This window comes from Patagioenas fasciata, chromosome W, assembly GCF_037038585.1.
Source record: "Patagioenas fasciata isolate bPatFas1 chromosome W, bPatFas1.hap1, whole genome shotgun sequence".
NCBI classification, from domain to species: Eukaryota; Metazoa; Chordata; class Aves; order Columbiformes; family Columbidae; genus Patagioenas; species Patagioenas fasciata.
Window position 1 is genome coordinate 62,204,014 of NC_092559.1, and position 21,800 is coordinate 62,225,813.

At 42.2% G+C, this 21,800-nt stretch overlaps 1 protein-coding gene across 1 annotated transcript; it reads left to right on the forward strand.

Moving 5' to 3' along the window:
- Positions 1-1,197: 1,197 nt before the first annotated feature.
- Positions 1,198-10,080, forward strand: LOC136114499 (protein mono-ADP-ribosyltransferase PARP8-like). Its single transcript, XM_065859852.2, has 5 exons — positions 1,198-1,252; positions 5,718-5,794; positions 6,734-6,803; positions 8,686-8,770; positions 9,764-10,080. The coding sequence occupies exons 2-5, from the start codon at positions 5,720-5,722 to the stop codon at positions 9,864-9,866; spliced, it is 333 nt and encodes a 110-aa protein (XP_065715924.2). The 5' UTR covers positions 1,198-1,252; positions 5,718-5,719; the 3' UTR covers positions 9,867-10,080.
- Positions 10,081-21,800: the final 11,720 nt, after the last annotated feature.

Genomic DNA, 21,800 nt, shown 5'->3' on the forward strand with positions numbered 1-21,800 from the left:
GTTCCAGTATAGGTTGGGGCATGACCTATTAGAGAGCAGTGTAGGGGAAAGGGACCTGGGGGGTCCTGGTGGACAACAGGATGACCATGAGCCAGCACTGTGCCCTTGTGGCCAGGAAGGCTAATGGCATCCTTGGGTGTATTACAAGGGGGGTGGTCAGTAGATCGAGAGAGGTCCTCCTTCCCCTCTACTCCGCCCTGGTGAGACCCCATCTGGAATATTGTGTTCAGTTCTGGGCCCCTCAGTTCAAGAAGGACAGGGAACTGCTGGAGAGGGTCCAGCGTAGGGCAACAAAGATGATTAAGGGAGTGGAGCATCTCCCTTATGAAGAAAGGCTGAGGGAGCTGGGGCTCTTTAGTTTGGAGAAGAGGAGACTGAGGGGTGACCTTATTAATGTTTATAAATATATAAAGGGTGAGTGCCATGAGGATGGAGTCAGGCTCTTCTCAGTGGCAAACAATGATAGGACAAGGGGTAATGGGATCAAGCTGGAACACAAGAGGTTCCACTTAAATTTGAGAAAGAACTTCTTCTCAGTGAGGGTAACAGAGCACTGGAACAGGCTACCCAGGGAGGTTGTGGAGTCTCCTTCCCTGGAGACATTCAAAGCCCGCCTGGACACATTCCTGTGCGACCTCACCTAGGCGTTCCTGCTCCAGCAGGGGGATTGGACTAGATGATCTTTTGAGGTCCCTTCCAATCCCAAACATACTGTGATACTGTGATACTGTGATCTCTTCATTTCTTACCTTAAAGAAAAGCAGCTGTTGTTGATGATGATTCACAAAGGTTGGCTTAGGCTGTGGTTCCTGCCAAGGTTTTGATGTGAGACACATGCTAAGCTTGTTTAACCTTGTTAAAGCTAAGGTGTATTTGGCCATCTACAGAAGCACCCTCTGTAGGCATCATCCATGGTAATATTAGATTTGAAAAAAAAAGCAATTTTATATATAAATCTGGTGTAAAAATATCTTTGGGTGTTCAGACATGGTTTCCAGAATACACAGTATTTTAGTTGTATACTCACAGCATGATTTTTTTAAAGACTTATTTGAACATCATTTATAGCCAGAAAATAAATTAGTGCAGTGGGGCAGATGCTTATCTATATTAGGACCTGTGCCTATCATTATTATTTTTCCAGATATCCAAATGAATGTTAATCACTCTGCTCTTTTTCAGCTCCATGGTGCAATGTTTGGAAGTGGAATCTACCTTAGTCCATTGTCAAGCATATCATTTGGTTACTCAGGTGATATTTATAAATCACTCTAAAGTTGGAGAAATATTGGGGGGGTATCTTAGTCTACTGCTTTTCTTACCAGCTTCACTGTTTACAACACTGTAGTAAATTTTGTCTTTGTAAGCCAAGATTTAATTTATTTAAAAAAGAGAAAATCCAAGTTCCCCTATTAAATACCCATCCTTATTTTCCAAGGTACCGAGTATCTTGACACTGTGCTTGAAGTAAAGAGTAACTAATACTGGATGCTGTGTATAATGGAGCAGGTCTTGATTATGCAGTGAAAATCCAACTGTGTGTGTGATTTTTTTGTCAGTATCTGCCTAAGTCCATCTGATGTTATCTATGGATTTGTGGGCTTTTAGGACCTGATCTGACAAAACAAATATTCATCAATAGACATCTTCATCTTATGTTTAAGAATATTCTCAAGTATCACCATGTCAAGGTTACAGAGAAGTACAGGATAGTGTGTTGATTTCATTATGAAAAGGGGACGAATATAATTTGTCCCACTAATAAATCCAAAAGAGAGTGATGCAGAGTTTTCCATGTAATAACAGAATCATAAATAGAAGCACAATACAAACATGATACACCAATGTGTATATTAAGAAACTTGCATAGAAATTTTAAATTACTGTTACATCCTTTAGTTATATTGTATTTACCATTTCATAGAATCATAAAATGGTTTCAGTTGGAAGGGATCTTAAAGATCATTTAGTTCCAACACCCCTGCTATGGATAGGGATACCTTCCACTATATCATAGAATCATTTCAGTTGGAAGATACCCTCAGGATCATCGAGTCAAACCATAACCTAACCTAACTCTTGCACTAAACCATGTCCATAAGAACCTCATCTAAATGCCTTTTAAACACCTCCAGGGATGGTGACTCCACCACTTCCCTGGGCAGCCTGTTCCAATACCTGACAACCCTTTCAGTGAAGAATTTTTTCCTAATATCCAATCTAAACCTCCCCAGTGCAACTTGAGACCATTCCCTCTCATCCTCTCACTTGCTACTTGAGAGAAGAGACCAACACCCTCCGTGCTACAACCTCCTTTCAGGTAGTTGTAGACAGCCTCCTTTTCTTCAGGTTAAACAGTCTCAGTTCCCTCAGCTGCTCCTCATAAGACTTGTGTTCCAGGCCCCTCACCAGCTTCGTCACTCTCCTCTGCACTTTCTCTAGTACCTCAAGGTCTTTCTTATGATGAGGGGCCCAAAAGTGAACACAGTATTCAAGGTGGGGCCTCACCAGTGCTGAGTACAGTGGCACAATCACTTCTCTAGTCCTGCTGGCCACACTATTCCAGATACAAGCCAGGATGCTGTTGGCATTTTGGCCACCTGGGCACACTGCTGGCTCATATTCAGCTGGCTGTCAATCAACACCCCTAGATCCTTCTCTGCCAGGCAGCTTTCCAGCCACTCTTCCCAGAGCCCGTAGCATTGCGTGGGGTTGTTATCAGGTTGCTCAAAGCCTCATCCAACCTGACCTTGAGCCCTTATAGGGAGGGGGCATCCACAACTTCTCTGGGCAATCTGTTACAGTGTCTTAGCACCCTCACAGTAAAGAATTTCTTCATTATATCTAAACTAAATCTACTTTCAGTTTAAAACCATTACCCCTTGTCCTATCACTACATTCCCTGATAAAGAGTCCCTCCCCATCTTTCTTGTAAGCCCTTCTTAAGTACTGGAAGGTTGCTATATGGTCTCCCTGGAGCCTTCTCCAGTCTAAACAACTGCAACTCTCTCAGCTTGTCCTTATAGGGGAGGTGCTCCAGCCCCTGATCATCTTCGTGGCCCTCCTCTGGACCTGCTTGAGCAGGTCCATGTCTTTCTTATGCTGGGGGGCCCAGAGCTAAACACACTACTCCAGGTGGGATCTCACCAGAGTGGAGTAGAAAGGCAGAATCACCTCCTCAACCTGCTGGCCACACTTCTTTTGATGCAGCCCAGGGTACGATTGGCTTTCTAGGCTGCGAGCACACATTGCCAGCTCATATTCAGTTTTTCATCCACCAACACCCCGAAGTCCTTCTCCGCAAGGCTGCTCTCAGTCCACTCATTGCCCAGCCTGTATCCATGTTTGGGATTGCCCTGACCCAGGTGCAGGATCTTGCACTTGGCCTTGTTAAACTTCATGAGATTCACATGGGCCCATCTCTCTAGCTTGTCCAGGTCCCTCTGGATGACATCCCTTCTCTCTAGAGTGTCAACTGCACCACTCAGCTTGGTGTCATCTGCAAACTTGCTGAGGGTGCACTTGATCCCACTGTCCATGTCCTCAACAAAGATGTTAAATAATACTGGTCCCAATATGAACCCCTAAGGGACACCACTCATCACCTGGACATCGAGTCATTGACCACAACTCTTTAAGTGTGACCATCCAGTCAATTCCTTATCCACCGAGTCCTCCACCTATCAAATCCATGTCTCTATTTTCTCATATATGAAGGTACTGGTATAGTTGAATGTGCATTTGTGTGCATGTACATGAATTTAATTCTGAGAGTTCTAGTTATGCTTTCTGATTTTCAGTATTTTTAAGTAATGTCACAATTCATTTTAAGAGCTCAGCACTTTTTACTAGTATTTATTTAATTTCAATATCAGTAATCTCTAAATGCGCTTTTAGATTTTCAGAGATCACACAGAGGGATCTGGACATGCTGGATCGAAGGTTCAACAAGGTGTGAGGTTCAACAAGGCCAAGTGCCAGGTCCTGCACTTGGATCACAACCACCCCATGCAACACTATGGGCTTGGGGAAGAGTGGCTGGAAAGCTGCCTGGCAGAAAAGGACCTGGGGGTATCGGTCGATAGCTGGCTGAATATGAGCCAGTAGTGTGCCCAGGTGGCCAAAAAGGCTAACAGCATCCTGGATTGTATCAGAACTAGTGTGGCCAGCGGGACTAGGGAAGTGATCATCCCCCTGTATTCAGCACTGGTGAGGCCCCACCTCAAATACTGTGTTCAGTTTTGGGCCCCTCACTACAAGAAAGACATTGAGGTGCTGGAGTGAGTTCAGAGAAGAGCAACGAACCTGCTGAAGGGTCTGGTGCATGTGTCTTATGAGGAGCGGCTGAGGGAACTGGGGCTGTTTAGCCTGGAGAAAAGGAGGCTGAAGGGAGACCTTATGGCTCTCTCCAACTACCTGAAAGGAGGTTGTAGTGCGGAGGGTGTTGATCTCTTCTCCCAAGTAGCAAGTGATAGGACGAGAGGAAATGACCTCAAGTTGCACCAGGGGAGGTTAGGATTGGATATTAGGAAAAATTTCTTCACAGAAAGGGTTGTCAGGCATTGGAACAGACTGCCCAGGGAAGTGGTTGAATCACCATCCCTGGAGGTGTTTAAAAGACACGTAGATGAGGTTCCTAGGGACATGGTTTAAAGGTGGACTTGGAAGTGTTAGGTTAACAGTTGAACTCAATGATCTTAAAGGTCTTTTCCAGCCAAAATGTTTCTATGATTCTATGAAGTATGGAAGCTCTTTAGGACTCACTAAAAGTGTAGGTTGCAGTATCATTACCTAACAAAATGCCCTTCTTTTTGGATAACATTGCTTTGTCAGCTTCATTGTGTTTTTTCTCATCTCTACCTTTTTTGGTCCCTTCCATCCAGTCTTTTCCAGAAAGGAGGCCTGTATTTCCATGAAGTTTATAATATTTGATGCCATTAAAAACTGTCTTATATTCCCTGTTACTTCAAAGACTTAAACTTCCCCATAATTCTGTCTGTGTTTGCAAACTGCAAAGAAATATGGGATACTGAAAAAGCAAGTAAGCCTTTAGTAGCATACAATACAGGAATTTTATATAAACCAACATGAAGAATATAAGACAGATGTAAGGCACAAATGTAGATGTTTAGTTTTCTGAGATGGAAATTGGATCAAAGGTGGCTGACAAATAATTTAATACTTTTACCTGTAGATATATTAATTAAACCAAGGTAGATTTTGAAGTTACCTGTAAATAAATTATCTACTCCTAAAAATTATTTAGACTTTTAATAAGTATAATTAAAGTGTTAAAGATTAATATCAAAAGTTCTTTTATGATTTTCCTGTCCCACCCACTGTAAATCAGACTGTGTCACTTCAACCTGAATAGGGTCAGTTAAACTCAAGACATCCTGACATGCAACTTTGTTAAGCAACCACCTAAGAGCATTCCTGAGCTGAGTTCAGTGGCATTTAAGCTCATGTTTATCCACTTTTGCACCTGCTTAATGCTGATTTGACTTTCCTAATGTCTTTGTAACACATGCAGATGTGTTGGTAATTTGCAGGATTAAATAGAAATATTCTATGACAAAGTTAACTATAATAGCTTTTTGACTGCTATACAAAGGACTGTGATTCCCACTGTGCTACCTGTTTCATTCTCCATACTTAACTTTGCTTTTGAAGGTATTTATATGCCATGGTATCTTACATGATTTTAATATTCTTAGGGATGAACAAGAAGCAGCAGAAGGTGTCAGCTAAAGATGAATCAGCTTCAGGCAGTAAGGGCAGCAATACATCACAGGTACAGTACATCAACCATCTCTGGAAGATTTATGGTTTTATGTTTGGGAACTTGATAGCTGAAAAGGAGGAAATATTCCATTTGTGAAAGCTAACAGTTTTATTTTATTGAATGAAATTAACAACTTCAGAGACTGCAACCATCAAATACAGCCAAACTGCTTTTAGTAACAATTTACAGAGTATGCTGCAGATCCCTGTGCCCTTTTTTTCCAAGGAGTAGTATTTGGAAAAAGAAAAATACTGAACTACAGATTGCATAATGAACCTTAGCAAGCCCTTGCTTTCTGAGTTCTAGACATGCAGAAGAATGATGCAAAAGGAATTGAGAGTGGTTATTGCTGAAAAATGAGTAGCATTTCATTAACAGCAAGTCAGTTTTTCTTTTTCATAGTTTTAACATATTGTTAGAATTCTGCTTTATCTAAAGCAAATTCACAGCAGTTATGTGTAGGGCTAAATTTTGAGAAAGAAATCTTACATCTCTCTCTATAGTTAATACATAAAAACTACAGACTAATCTGGTTTTGGAGAGAGATTGGTATGTAATAGCAGAAGCCCTCAGAAATGAGAAGGCCAGTAAAATATCATGATAGTGGCAAAAGAATCAATTATCAGATTCTCCTTGTAATTATTGTTTTTCTGTTATCAATTTGTTTGCCAGTAGCATTCTGATATTTCTAATAATATTATTCATTCTATAATAATTAGGAACTTTTCTTTCTGGATAAAGGAGTTAAAATCCCTCCTACAATAATAAAAATAATATGTTTTTAGAAATTCTATTAAATTTAGAAATACAATAGAAATGTTTTAGAAAGACTGCCTCTATTTTTGTTCATTAATAAAACACTGAAAATCTCAGCCTTCTCCTTTGTTACTTTTTTACTCAGTTTGTCTTACTGCACTAATTAAGTTTTCTCATGTTTTTACATCTCAGTTACAGAAGAAAGGACAACAGTCACAATTTTTGCAAAGCCGTAATTTAAAATGCATAGCATTATGTGAAGGTAAGCTGAAAGCCCTTGATAAACTGTTTTAGTCATGGACACAGTGTTACTGGATGCAAATCAGTGAGACCTTTAGTTCCAGTATTGGTTGTTTTTAGATAAGAGACTACTGGTAGACGTACGAGTACTTGCTTAATAACTGACCTCTATATTTCAGTTCAGAATGTTTCCCTCTTCAAACAAAACCTCTAACACATGCTGAATTTTCATGAAATATTCATATGCCAATAGTGACTGATCACCTGGTCTGTCTTTCAAATGTGATCATATTCCTAAGCCATCAGTATAACCTAAGTTATGGTCTTTGAAACAGTGACTTCTTGAAAGCTCTTGACAAATGTGTTAAACATCTACAAGTCAGAAAAAAACAGCCTTCCTATTGAATTTCCAAATAATTTTTCATGTCTCAGGCAAATATACTGTTTGTCTGGTAAACAGTCTGTTCTCTCTAATGCCTTCAGAAATTTTGTGAAGTTAAAATCCAGTGCATATGAGTACAGTCATTCTTGAAAGACTTAGCTATTCTATTAATAACTAATGAAACTTCAAGAGGTTTTGAGAACAATGAATTATGAAATTTGAATAAGAATTGTACCAGTAATTGGTAATTAGTCTCATTGGCCAAACAAAAATAAATTATATTAAACTCAGTTTGCCCTCCATTTTGAGCTGTTGTTTATTTTTAAAAGTAAAAATTCAGATAGATGGTGGAAAAGGTGTTATTTCAAAATGGAAACTTTAAGCTATATATGCTACTTTTGCATATATATATTTTTGAGAATGTTCAAGTGAAATATTTAATATGATTAAGGAGATGTCAGTCAACATGAAAATGCAATTTGATCTGGACAAAAAATACATAAGTTTAGTTCTAAAACTTTCAGAAGAAGATATGAAATGAATCTAAGGTTTACTAGAATTTACTTGGCCTTTAATATCTGAAGTTTCTAAATATAAATTGCATCTTTCCCAAGGACTTTTTCCTCTATGTCATTATTTCCTCACATTTATTAATGGATTACGCATCTTTTAAGGGTGAATTTTAAATATTTGGAAAAATATATTTTATGTCATTCATATTTACTTCATTTTTCTGTGAAGTGTTTAGGGGAGGTGGTTAATATAAATTTTAAACAAAATTAATTACAAGAGAAAAATGTTTGCTAAAAGTTACAATTCATGGAAGAAATTGTATAAAAATTGAATATGCATTTATTAATAGTAGTGTTTAAATGCATTTATAAAAATCTTTTCAAATACAGATTGGTAGTAAAGATTCTACCTAGCAATAAAAAGGTTTCTTTCTTGTGTTGTCCTAATTCTGCTGGTAAATAACCTATCATCAAATACAAATGTTTTCTAAACATTGAGCAAGTTTTGGCGAGCTTTGTGATCCTCTTGAGTCGCTATGCTAATTAAAAAAAAAATATTTGGTAGTATTGCAAAGCCCAAATTTCTAGTATCTCAGTTTCAGGCTTTATCTCTCACATCTTATTTTTGGTTCAGCCATCATCAAACACAAATATCTCTGCTCCACAGGCTGATTAGTTGACTCAGATGCTCCTTAATAGCCCTATGACCATTTAAAACCAGTTTTTAATAAATATACTTTTTCATTTTTCATTCCAATTAAGAACTAGCTCACATACATCTGTGTTTTCTGGAAAACAGAACATATTTTGTGAACAAGAATCAAGTTCATGTCCCCTGGTACTAGCAACCAACTCAGAGTCTATGCCATGCCACGCCACGCCACAGACATGCACTGGAAATGTACATGTTCCCAGAAGGCTATTTAACATGTTTTAAAAAAGCAAACCTTTAAAAATAATATTTTCCAGGCATATTTTCATCACTATGAAATTTATTCTTTCCCTGGTAGTGATAACTTCATCTGATCTGCACAAACATGGAGAGATATGGGTAGTTCCTAATACGGATCATGTGTGTACAAGATTTTTCTTTGTGTGAGTACAAAGCTTCTTTTAACATTCAACATCTGTCCATTCTAGGCCTTTTTCCCCATGTTCCCTTCAATAGTTGTAAATGAAGTAGATAAAAGATGTTTCTTCCTAATTCTTTAAAGTATGACTTCATTTTTTATTTATTTCTGTACTTTTGTTAGGAAATGTATGTATAAGTTAGTGATGAAGGTTTAGTAGATGCTTAGTTATAGAATAAATGAATGTAGAGTTACTGATTTTTCCCACTCTATAGCATTACCTCATGTTACAGTAAGACTATCCATGTATCATAAAATATCTCTTCTATTTGGGTGTATGTTTTTAAGCTGAGGAATTAATTAAAGGCTTCCTGTTTATGATGTGAGCATTTCTGTTTTCACCTATGACTCGTAATGATATATTGACATAGATTTCAGCCCTGCAAAGAGAGTCATGCAGACCAGCGGAAAGCACACTGACTTCAGATTGACCAGCGCTGGGGGTTTCAGTGATCAGGATTGCTTTATCCATGCAAATCCTTAATGGAGGCGAGTTCTCATAAGGAGAAAAACCCTGGAGGTTGTCATGGTGTCACCACTAAGTGGAGACCCACTTGTAACAGGAGTTTGGATACCGCAGGCATTGTGATACATTGTGCATGCTTTGGCACCAGCCTCCTGTAGGGTGGTCTGGGAGCAGCTGCAGAAACAGAAACAGTGCTTTCCACACCTCCATCAAGAGGGAAGCTGCTAATATGCCTTGGTGGGCCAGGCAGCAGCAGAAGTCCCCTTTGGGTCCTAGTAGGTTATTCCACCTCAAAGTTTCAATGACAACAGCAGCCCTACCACCCTTCACTCTCTAGAGTTTAGGATCTGCATATGACAGTGAAGTGCAGCAGAGAATTTTAATAGGAAACATGTTAACATAAAGAATAAAAACTTGATTATTGAAAGAAACAATGTTTTGGATGTTTTTAGGTAGATTAATAAAACACTAATTTCTGTACTCTTTTTTTAGTTATGAAGATGGTCAAGTGGGTGATACAAGTATAAATACACAGGAACCAAGCATTCATAAAGAGATTCTTCGAGTCATTGGCAATCAAACTGCTACTGGTTAAAAGGACCACTCTTATTTAATTGATGTGATTTGGAAGCCTTCCTCGGTCTCAAAGCTGGATTTTGAACTGAAGAAGATGCAAAAAACTAATTTATTATTATTCTAAGCAAATTAACCCTTTGAATACTTACTGTTTTCTTACTTAGTATTTCTTATCAAAATACTTGAGATGGTGTGAATTAGCAAGTGTAAGGGTGCAAAGTCTATTAATATACTACAACTAATAATAATTAAACAGGCATTTGGGTTGCTCGCAATAAACAGACTTTTAAAAGGAGTTTTGTGCTGATATTTTATATTAAACTTCAATTGGAGGTTTTAGTACTGTATAGTGGTATTTTAAATTTAGAATGACTTAATTATAAGGAAGAGAGAAGATTTTATAGCAGAGTACCTGTATTATGCAGCATACTTTACAATAAGTAAAATATTCCGTATTTAAATACAATAAAAGTTTGTCTGGAACATGTCAAATTAAAGAGATTGGTTGCCTGCAGCTATCTTTGATTATTTTACACAGATGCAGCTAAGATTTAGAGTCAAAGGTTAAAATGAGAATACATTTTTTATTTAATAAATGAAACAAAGCAAAAAGTAATGACTCTGATGGTGTATGTCTAGTTTTCTTTATCTTCTCTAGAAATAGTGTCTTATTAGGTAACTCAGTTGCATTATTTAATTATACAAGCCTAGCAAACACCTGGAAATCCTGAAGCTGTTAACTTCCTTTTTACAAATTTGTTTTTTATATACTAGATTTTCCAGTTTCTTTAGATCAACAAGGTTCTTTAATGTTTGCATCTTAACTTCAGTGAGACTGCTCTGTGGTTAAATTTAGCCATATATTTAAAAGTACCTTCTGAATTAGGGCTTTTACATGACTAAGAAAATAAGAAAATACAAACGAATGCAAAATTTTACTGATTTTTCTCTTGAAGAAATATTTTTAGTAATTTATTCCTAAAGGAAAACAAATAATATCAAATATTTCTGTCCTTCAAACTAACAATGTTTTTTTCCAAGTGAGCATGATGGCAGCACCAGTCTCCAAGGCATAAATCACACCCTTAAATATGGAGAGCAGTTCAACTTATGCATCTATGCAATTATTACAGGCCACCTCAGAAAGCAAAAATAGACTGAATCTTATGTTAATTTCATGCTAAAGATATTGAAGATCCAAATAACAGCACAACAGAGCACAGGCCATTGTTTGTTTCTTTTTAAAAGAACTGCACTAGATATGCAGTAATGTGTGATTCCTTCTTTATGCACTCCCTTATTCCTTGCTCTAATTGAAGTGCCCTGCAAGTAAAATAGTGTTATTGGGCCTAGAAGCACATACTTGGAGATGTATTTTAGTATTCCAGACTTATTTGCTGGGGATCTCAGTTTTTCTGGGTTCACATCCAGACTTGTAAATCCCCATTTTGCTATTTAATTTGTGTTGACTTTCACCCCCATTTGCTGGACCCCTAACTAGAGTACCACTACTGTAATTGTTATATTTTGTTTTGGGACACAGGTTAACTTCTTGAAACAAAGAGGATTCCTGAAATTTATCTGTCTACATAAGCACTGCCTTCAGTTGTGTAACCGCACAAAATCAGCATGATTCAGAAGTGGAGCTGAAACCCTGGAATGACCATCTCTCCATAATTTGTCCTACCATATGTGTCTGAATTACTATGTTTTTGCAGAACAGAAAGAAACTAGGAAGCAAGTACAGAAAGATATCCTACATTAACTTGCTGGGCTGATAGTCCACCACTCTGGGAGGCTTTCTCAAAAAACTAGGAGAAAAGAAATATGACCATGAGCAAACTGGAGAAACCAAGTAAGCAGTCATCTTCCCTGTCCTCTCAAACTGCAGCAGGGTCACAAATGAGCACCTTGAAGGAAGAAAACTGCAATGTATCTATGACAGTTAGTCAGCCCTGGTTTGCACAGTGGTGGCAGAAGATACAGAGAAGGCAGAATTACTGAATGCCTTCTTTGTCTCTGTCTACTCCGCTGGAGGCTGTCCTGGGGAGCCCTGTACCCCTGAGACCCCGGATGAAGCCAGGTCAATGGAGGAGTTTGCTTTAGTCGATGAGGACTGGGTTAGGGAGCAATTAAATAGTCTGGACATCCATAAATCCATGGGTCTGGATGGGATGCACAGGTGGGTGCTGAGGGAGCTGGCTGAAGTCATTGCTAGACCGCTCTCCATCATCTTTGCCAAGTCTTGGGAAACGAGAGAGGTGCCCGAGGATTGGAGGAAAGCAAATGTCACTCCAGTCTTCAAAAAGGGCAAGAGGGACGACCCGGGTAATTATAGACCGGTCAGCCTCACCTCTGTCCCTGGGAAAGTAATGGAACAGCTTGTCCTTGATGCCATCTCAAGGCATATCAAGGATAGGAGGGTTATTAGGGGCAGTCAGCATGGCTTTACCAAGGGTAAGTCATGCTTGACCAACCTCATAGCCTTTTATAAGAATGTAACAAGGTGGATGGATGATGGCAGAGTGGTAGATGTGGTCTACCTTGACTTCAGTAAAGCCTTTGACACAGTCTCCCACAGCATCCTCACAACTCAATTGAGGAGGTGTGGTCTAGACAATAGAGTAGTGAGGTGGGTTGCAAACTGGCTTAAAGAGAGAAGCCAGAGAGTGGTAGTCAATGGTGTGGAGTCTAGTTGGAGGCCAGGATCTAGTGGAGTGCCTCAGGGATCGGTACTGGGGCCAATATTATTCAATATATTCAGTAACGATTTGGATGAGGGAATTGAGTGTACTATCAGCAAGTTTGCTGATGACACTAAGCTGGGAGGAGTGGCTGACACGCCAGAAGGCTGTGCTGCCATCCAGCGGGACCTGGACAGGCTGGAGAGTTGGGTGGGGAATAACCTGATGAAATTTAACAAGGGCAAGTGTAGAGTCCTGCATCTGGGCAGGAACAACCCCAGGTTCCAGTATAGGTTGGGAAATTACATATTAGAGAGCAGTGTAGGGGAAAGGGACCTGGGGGTCCTGGTGGACAGCAGGATGATCATGAGCCAGCACTGTGCCCTTGTGGTCAGGAAGGCCAATGGCATCCTCGGGTGTATTACAAGGGGGGTGGTTAGTAGATCGAGAGAGGTCCTCCTTCGCCTCTACTCCGCCCTGGGGAGACCAATTCTGGGCCCCTCAGTTCAAGAAGGACAGGGAACTACTGGAGAGAGTCCAGTGCAGGGCAACAAAGATGTTTAAGGGAGTGGAGCACCTCCCTTATGAAGAAAGGCTGAGGGAGCTGGGTCTCTTTAGTTTGGAGAAGAGGAGACTGAGGGGTGACCTTATTAATGTTTATAAATATATAAAGGGTGAGTGCCATGAGGATGGAACCAGGCTCTTCTCGGTGGCAAACAATGATAGTACAAGGGGTAATGTGATCAAGCTGGAACACAAGAGGTTCCACTTAAATTTGAGAAAAAACTTCTTCTCAGTGAGGGTGACAGAGCACTGGAACAGGTTGCCCAGGGAGGTTGTGGAGTCTCCTTCCCTGGAGACATTCAAAACCTGCCTGGACATGTTCCTGTGCGACCTCACCTAGGCATTCCTGCTCTAGCCGAGGGATTGGACTAGATGATCTTTTGAGGTCCCTTCCAATCCCAAACATACTGTGATACTGTGATACTGTGATACTGGCCATGCATGATGCCATTTTAAGTAAAACCACTGGAAAGAGGAGGGAAAATACACCTCTGTCAAATTTGAAGACTGCTCTAAGGATTGCTTTAAATGGATGAGCTGAAGGATGGGACAGTGTGGAAGAAAGCAGGGCTCTGAGGTATGCGGGGAGGCCTTGCTGTTGTAAGGTGCTCACTTCAGGTCTCACCCAATGTATGGCAGGAAAAGGGACAGGGAGAACAAAGCTGCAGGGTGAGGAGAGCACAGTACATGGGCATCACCATTCCTGGGGCAGCTGGGCCACCTGGGGAGGTGTTAAAGTATAGGGGATAGTGCAAGGACATAAGCCCAGTGTTACACAGAAACAGCAATGGAATTAAACCAAAATTCATTTGCTACACAGTAACTCAGGTCTGGCAGGTAACCAAGACTATCTGAAACCTATTGACAAAAAACTAATTAGATATTCCACCTTCTAAGTGCCAAGGTCCCAGGCAGGAAGTTAAATTCCTAGGGGTTTGATGGATAGTGGAAGCTATTGCAGTATCCAGTGATGCCCTATCTGCTGTTGAGAGGGAACAGAGTCCAAACAGCAAAGCGGAGTTACAACACCTTTTGGGCACATTGGGGTACTGGAGAAAACACACAGCAGGATTTTTAGTAATTGCCTACCCTCCATATGACCTGTTTCAGAAAAAAAGGAAATGGGATTAGACCTCACAGCGTATGGAGGCCTTTAACATTCTGAAAGATAAAATCTATAAGAAGCTGGGCCCACAGCACCCACAAGATCCATTGAGGGTGAAACGGAAGAATCACAGAACATGCTTCCTATTGTGGCATATTCCAAAAGGGACCATAAGGGCCTGCCAGATGCTTGTTGTTTTCCTCCACTGCATTTAAAGAAATCAAACAGTGATACTCAAAGTGGGAGAAGGGTCTTCTCTCACTCACCCTGTGGCAGTTACACTTCCCCCTCACCCTGAGAACTGATGTGGCAACTGCATGCACATCCCCCTCTCCTTTGATGTGGCAGTTGATGGCTTCTTTTGTGAGACCTCCAAGTCTGTTGGTTAGGGTCATTAGGAGAGGATGGGGTGCGCAGAGAAGCCGGGAAGCTTCTGGGGTGCCCACAACCAGATCTGACCAGACTATAAAATGGGGTACCCGCCAAGGATCCCCTTTGTGTGGTCTTCTCAGAGCCACGGGTTTGCTGAAGCCAAGAGCCCTCCCCTTAAGACGGGAACGTCATCTAAGGTAACTTCCCAGGACTGGGAGTGCCTCACCTCCTCATGTGGGTGAGTGATAACTTACTAAATATATCCTGGAATAATTCCTTGCCGGACAGGCAAGTGTATTCCTTGCTATATAAGCAAGTGTATTCCTCGCTGCATAAGCAAGTGTAAGTCCTTGCCTAATTCAGGTGAGTGTAGTATCCTGAAGTCAGACGACTCTGGTTTTGTTTCTTGAGAGTGTGTGCATGCACACTGTGGATCTCCATTATTCTCTTTTGATGCACCCCAATAATTTCCTCAACTGATATCCGAACCTGTATTTTACGTTACCCAAGTGCTAACTAATTGTATAAACCCTGTTTCTAATTGGTTGATTTGCTGGACTCTTCCGGTCAGAATAAAAGTCTGTTTTGGACCTTGTTGTCTGCCTAAAACTGACTTTGGGGTCTCTCTGTGACATTTTAAATGGCGTAGTCGGCAGGATATCAGATATGTGGGAATTATTATTATTTCGGGGTTATAATAATCCTTCCACAGCAACTTACGGTCCCGGAGTGACCATAGCCACGTGTATTACTGTTTTCTGTGCCACCATTTTCTCTGTGTTGTGCTTAGTATTGTTCTGTGCATCTGCTTAAGGTAAGCCTGGGACCTGCGCAAATTTACACTCCAGTTGGAGAAGCGAGATTCTAAAAAAGAGATGGAAATAAATTGTTTGAAAGCAGAGCTATGGTGGGAGAAAACGTGTGTGCTTGTTAGAACAAAGAACTGAGCTTTTGTTAATTAGAGCAAGATCCCCCCAGTGTCCCCCAAGTTCAAGTGGACACAAATCCCGAAAATTGGGATGGAGATATATGGGGAGATTATGAAGAGGAGGTAGAGACAAAGGATGTGCGATCCCTTATTAAAACTGAGACACGTACAGAGACATGGGATGGAAACCCCTGTACTGTTGTTTGTAGCACCCCGTGTACCAGGGGTGATAGGATATTATTGAGTAATGAGGAAGCTGCGGGCTTTTGGGGACCTGGTGTGTTTTTAAGTGATAGTCCAGACACTTCCCTCCACACTCCGGAACGTGGGGCACCTGGGGCTAAATCATTCGTAGACGACCTGACTTGTAGCAATACTGTAGTGTTGCTGGCACCTCAGTGGGCTCGCGATAGCCGGCCGCTCGCTCCCCCACGGGGTGGACCCGGTGCGGAGTGCCGCTCGTGATCGGAACCGGAGGGGTGGACGGATGCAGTACTGTTTCTCCCTCATCACGTACCACATGAACGTGGGGAGCCCGTCACAATTAACCCCCGAATCCCTCCTGCACATGTATTAACCTGGGCTGAAATCCTGCACAGTTTAGTCACCTATGGGCATGAGGTAGGATGGGTGGACCCTAGTGACAACACAAACAGGGACAAGAGAGTTTGGAAAACTAGCTGCAAACTTCTCCCCGTGAGGCTTTCCCTGCCCCAGGAACCTGAGCCTTTCCGCAAACCTCCCCCCGGCTGGCCACCCCCCTCGTTCTGGGAATTTGAGCCCTTCTGCGGCTGGTCGGACCAGACTGGCAGTGCGGAGCCAGCACCAGCAGGTGCCTCCCTCGTTTCGAAGTAGAGAAAAAAAATAGAAACCACGGCTTGGGACCTGGACTGCCCCCCCCCGCTCAGTGCTTTCCTGTGAATTGATCCGCTTATAAGCTGATATGGAGGTTTAGTGTTTGGGAGAAACGGGGCAGAGGCAGCTTGCATTAGGACCTTGCAACTTAACTCTGCACTGCTGCAGATTAAGGGAGCTGCTGACATTAAGATTTTGTAACTTGCTATCTAAAATAACCTGCACTCCACAATATCCCCTGCCGAATGCAGCTAAATGGGGTATTACGGAGGTCATTAATGATCTTGAAAAAAGACAAATAATCAACCGCACTCATTCCCCCTATAATTCTCCAGTTTGGTCCATTTGCAAGTCTGATGGGCAGTGACGTCTAACTACCAGTTACTGAAAACTGAATAGCAACACCGCACCCCTAACAGCTGCCATCCCAAATATATCCTTGGTGGTGACTGCAATACAAGCAGCAGCCCATCCATGGATGGATGGGCCTTAGATGTCAAATATATGTTTTTCATTATTCCCCTAAGGGAGGAAGACAAAGCACAATTTGCTTTTACCTGAAAAGGGAAACAATACACTTTTAATTGGCTTCCTCAGGGGTACAAGCACTCTCCTACCATTGCCCACAATGCCCTTGCTGCACTCCTTGACACTGTGGAGGTGCCCTTGGGCATTCGCATGTATCAATATATAGATGACATCCTAGTGGGCAGAGACAATAAGGAACAGGTTGGGCGAGTAGCAGATGCTATTTGGAACCTATTGACACAGAATGGATTGGATATTCCACCTTCCAAGTGCCAAGGTCCTGGGCAGGAAGTTAAATTCCTAGGGGCTTGGTGGATAGTGGGAGCTATAGCAGTGCCTGATGATGCTCTAGCTACTATAGAAAATGGACAAATTCCAAACAGAAAAGCAGATTTGCAATGCCTATTGGGTACGTTAGGGTACTGGAGAAAGCATATCCCAGGATTTTCAGTGATTGCCCACCCCCTATATGACCTGCTCCGGAAAAACAGGAGATGGGATTGGACCTTACAGCATACAGAGGCCCTTAATGTTCTAAAAGATGAACTTAAAAGAAACCTATCAGAAATTGGGCCCACTGCATCCACAAGACCTGCTAAGGGTGGAATGGGGGTTTGCAGAACATGCTTCCTATTGCGGTATATTCCGAAGGGGGCCACCACATTTAAGGAAACTGAACAACGATATTTGGAGTGGGAAAAGGGACTCCTCTCACTCACCCAAGCAGTTAAGGAGGCAGAGGGGCTGTGTACATCACAGGATGTTATTGTGCAAGACCCTTTTCCTCTGCTAAATTCAGTTCTCAAAGGATCACTCCCCCTCTGAGGGGGTGGCACAGAAAGCAACAGTACGGAAGTAGTGCGCCTACTTGGTGGGAATAGAGGTAGTATCAGGACTATCAATGACTACAGCTGTCAGCGCTGCCACTGGAAATCAAACAGTGCGAGCACTTTGTGGGTGGTTTAGTGTTCTACCCACCCCTGAGAATATCTGAAGTGATAATGGCACACATTTTTCAGCTGCCGTGGTTCAGGACTGGGCTAGGAGGGAAGGTATTAAGTGGGTGTTTCATACACCATATTACCCCCAAGCCAATGGGATCGTGGAACGAACCAATGGTTTGATTTAAAAATGTGCAGATGTTTCACGACACAGCTGGAACACACAATTGGCACAAACTGTCTTCATTGTCAATAACTGCTGGGGGAGCTATGGAAGCCCCAAAATCAGGGCATTTTGCCCTGAGAGGCCACTAACAGACAGCAGCTCAATAACAGACAGAGGGAAAGACCAGCCCCCAAGAACACAAGTGGGCCAGCCTGTCATGGTGAAACTAACTTTCATTGATATTGTGCCCATGAATTTAGCAAAACCTAGAGGGTTATATGCTTGGGAGGCCCTTGATGAAAATGGGAAAACCCACCGCATTAGTGTCCGGTGGATAGTCCCGGACTTCTAACTATAAAAGCCCGGTTCCAAAGGGACCGAGGCCTGTATTTGTGTTGTCTTGCAGAAGGAAGATGACGGGGTGGAAGAGACTCCAGCTGAAATGGTGGTGATTAGAGTCAGTCCTTGGAAATGAGAGTTACACCAGGGTAACACCAACAGGCCATTCAGGAGGCAAGCCTGCAACTGGAAACACTAATGAACTCTATGCACGATATTGCATAGACTCCCTGAAACAGGAGGACTGTCCAAAGCCAGGCCATATTACATTTGATCCTATTGGAGGAAAAGGGTGTATACAGGAAGCTGTGTCATTACAAGGACAAATAACAGAGGACTCATGGGCAATTGTTGCTGTATTGGGGACCAACTGGTGATGTATTTGTTTTCCTTACCAGGATGGCTAACCAGTCTCCTCCAATATTGATTAACAACTGTAATTGCTGTAATTTACACTATTCTATTTTTATTAGTAAGTTGATTTGTAATGATAAGATGACACATAAGGTATGGTGATCCACAGTGGACATTAAGGCTTACCAAAAGAAATGCCCCCTTTTGACTTTGGAGGCAAGAGGTGACTGCATCACCACTCCAAAGTGTCTGTCAGATCATGACTGTGGTCACAGGGTGGATTGTGTGGTAGTTACACTTCCCCCCATCATCCCCCAAGAACTGATGTGGCAGTTGCACATCCCCCTCTCCTCAATGGGGCAGTTAATGGCTTCTTTTGTGAGACTCCCAAGTCTGTTGGTTGGGGTCGTTAGGAGAGGATGGGGTGCACAGAGAAGCCAGGAAGCTTCTGGAACGCCCACAGCCAGATCTGATCAGACTATAAAACGGGGTGCCCGCCGAGGATCCCCTTTGTGTGGTCTTCTCGGAGCCACGGGTCTGCTGAAGCCAAGAACCCTCCCCTTAAGACGAGAATGCCGTCTAAGTTAACTTTCCGGGACCGGGAGCGTCTCAACTCCTCGTGTGGGTGAGTGATAACTTGCTAAATATATCCTGGAATAATTCCTTGCTGGACAGGCAAGTGTATTCCTCACTGCATAAGCAAGTATAAGTCCTTACCTAATTCAGGTGAGTGTAGTATCCTGAAATCAGACGACTCTGGCTTTGTTTCTTGTGAGTGTGTGCATGCACACTGTGGATCTCCATTATTCTCTTTTGATGCATCCCAATAATTTCCTCAACTGATATCCGAACCTTTATCTTATGTTATCGGAGTACTAACTAATTGTATAAACCCTGTTTCTAATTGGTTGATTTGCTGGACTCTTCCAGTCAGAATAAAAGTCTGTTTTGGACCTTGTTGTCTGCCTAAAACTGACTTTGGGGTCCCTCTGTGACATACCCAAATGGTTACAGAGGTGGAAAGAATGAGTATGTCACAAGACATGACCATACAAGATCCTTTCCTGCTATTAAACTCAATCCTTAAAGGGTTGCCCCCCGCAAGGGGGTGGCGCAGAAGGCAACAGTATAGAAGTAGTGTTCCTATTTGGAGGGAGTTAGTCAGTTATTACCATTAAAAGAGGGTTCTGTCAAAGTTTCAAAACTCCCAACAACTTGTAAAACCTGATCCAATCCTCCCAAGCCTGCCTTACAAGCCTTCTCCAATTAAGGAGGTGCCCCATTTAACCCAGGACAAAGAAATAAACATAACAAAGTCAATTATACTGTTAAGCAGGAATTCTTTATTAAAAGTGATGGTGAACGTTTGGCTCCAATGAATGGATGCTCTTGCATTGCTTATATTTACACAATTACTGCATGTTCATTACATTTTTTGGAATTTTTTAACATACATTTATACTAAGAAATGGTTGCATAAACATAATTTTAGTATGAAGTTAGCTATTTCATGGTCTTTGCTCCCATCTAGCGTCCCTATACAGGTACTGCAGTCTCTTTCAGGGGGTGGCCTCTGTTGGTCTTTTCATGAGTCTGCTGATCAAGGCAAGGGCAAATGCTGGATTTTGCACCTGAGACATGGTAACCATGGCTGTACATACAGACTAGGGAACAAGATGCTGGAAAGCAGCTCTTCAGAGAGAGATCTGGGGGTTCTGGTCTACGGCAAGTTGAACACGAGCCAACAGTGTGCCCTGGCAGCCAAGAGGGCCAACCGTTTCCTGGGGTGCATCAAGCACAGCATTACCAACCACTCGAGGGAGGTGATTGTTTCGTTCTGCTCTGCATTGGTGCGACCTCAACAGGAGCACTGTGTGCAGTTCTGGGCGCCACAGTATAAAAATATATTAAGCTACTGAAGAGTGTCCAGAAGAGGGTTACAAAGTTGGCGAAAGGTTTGGAGGGGAAGCTGTACGAGGAGCAGCTAAAGTCTCCAGGTTTGTTCTACCTGGAGAAGAGAAGACCTCATGGCGGTCTACAACTTTCTCACGAGGGGAGGAGGAAGGGTAGGCACTGAACTCTTCTCTTTTGCGACCAATGATAGAACCCAAGGGAATGGCAGGAAGATGTGCCAGAGGAGGTTTAGACTAGACATTAGGAAAAGGTTCTTCACCCACAGGGTGGTGGAGCATTGGAACAAGCTCCCCAGGGAGATAGTGACAGCACCAAGCCTGTCATTATTCAAGAAGAGACTAGATGATGCCCTCAGACACATGGTGTGAACTGTGGGGTTGTCATATGCAGGGATAGGAGTTGGACTCGATGATCCTTGTGGGTCCCTTCCAGCTCAGGACATTCTATGATTCTGTGATCTCTCCACATTGGCAACTCTTTGCGGAAGCGCAACTAGTACACACTTACATAAGTAATTGCTTAGTTTCTTTCTTATAATACATCTATTAATTATTAGTTAAATATAAACTAAGCACTCTGCTTCTAAACAATGTATTACTTAATTTTCTGTCTCCCTCTTGTCATGCAGAAGGATCTAAAACTTGAAAAATATCCCCTCGTTTTCCAGGTGGTCAGAAAGCATTTATGTCAATTGGTTAATGATGGGTTGTCATGGGGGTGTAATTTAGGGTTCTGCTTGCTACAGAACAATGTTTAGATTTCTTAAAGAGAAGCATGACTTAAAAGAGTTCGGTGGCAGGTTCACTCTATTATTTACTGCATGAGGAAAATATGCCAGGTTGAATGCTACTCACCTTCTCTCCAGATGCCTGTACCTGTTCACGAAGCAAACTTTCAGGCGTCTTCGCTCCCTGATAACCATTCGCTCTAGGGGGCTGTGTCTTGGAACTCTGGAGACAAACTTACGGGTGAGGCCATATCTGTTGCAGTGCAAGCTGTCCACAACAACCCCCTGCAGCGCTACAGGCTGGGCACAGAGTGGCTGGAGAGCAGTCAGGCACAAAGGGACCTGGGGGTACTAATTGACCGGAAGCTCAATATGAGCCAACAGTGTGCCCAGGTGGCCAAGAAGGCCAATGGTATCCTGTCCTGTATCAAAAATAGCATGGTCAGCAGGACAAGGGAAGTGATCCTTCCCCTGTA

What these genes read in the sequence shown, in the direction of transcription:
- LOC136114499 (XM_065859852.2), top strand. Translation starts at nt 5,720, where the DNA reads ATGAACAAGAAGCAGCAGAAGGTGTCAGCTAAAGATGAATCAGCTTCA. An exon ending in AGGGCAGCAATACATCACAG is followed by an intron (nt 5,795 to 6,733) that starts GTACAGTACATC and finishes TTTACATCTCAG; the next exon opens with TTACAGAAGAAAGGACAACA. An exon ending in TGTACAAGATTTTTCTTTGT is followed by an intron (nt 8,771 to 9,763) that starts GTGAGTACAAAG and finishes CTCTTTTTTTAG; the next exon opens with TTATGAAGATGGTCAAGTGG.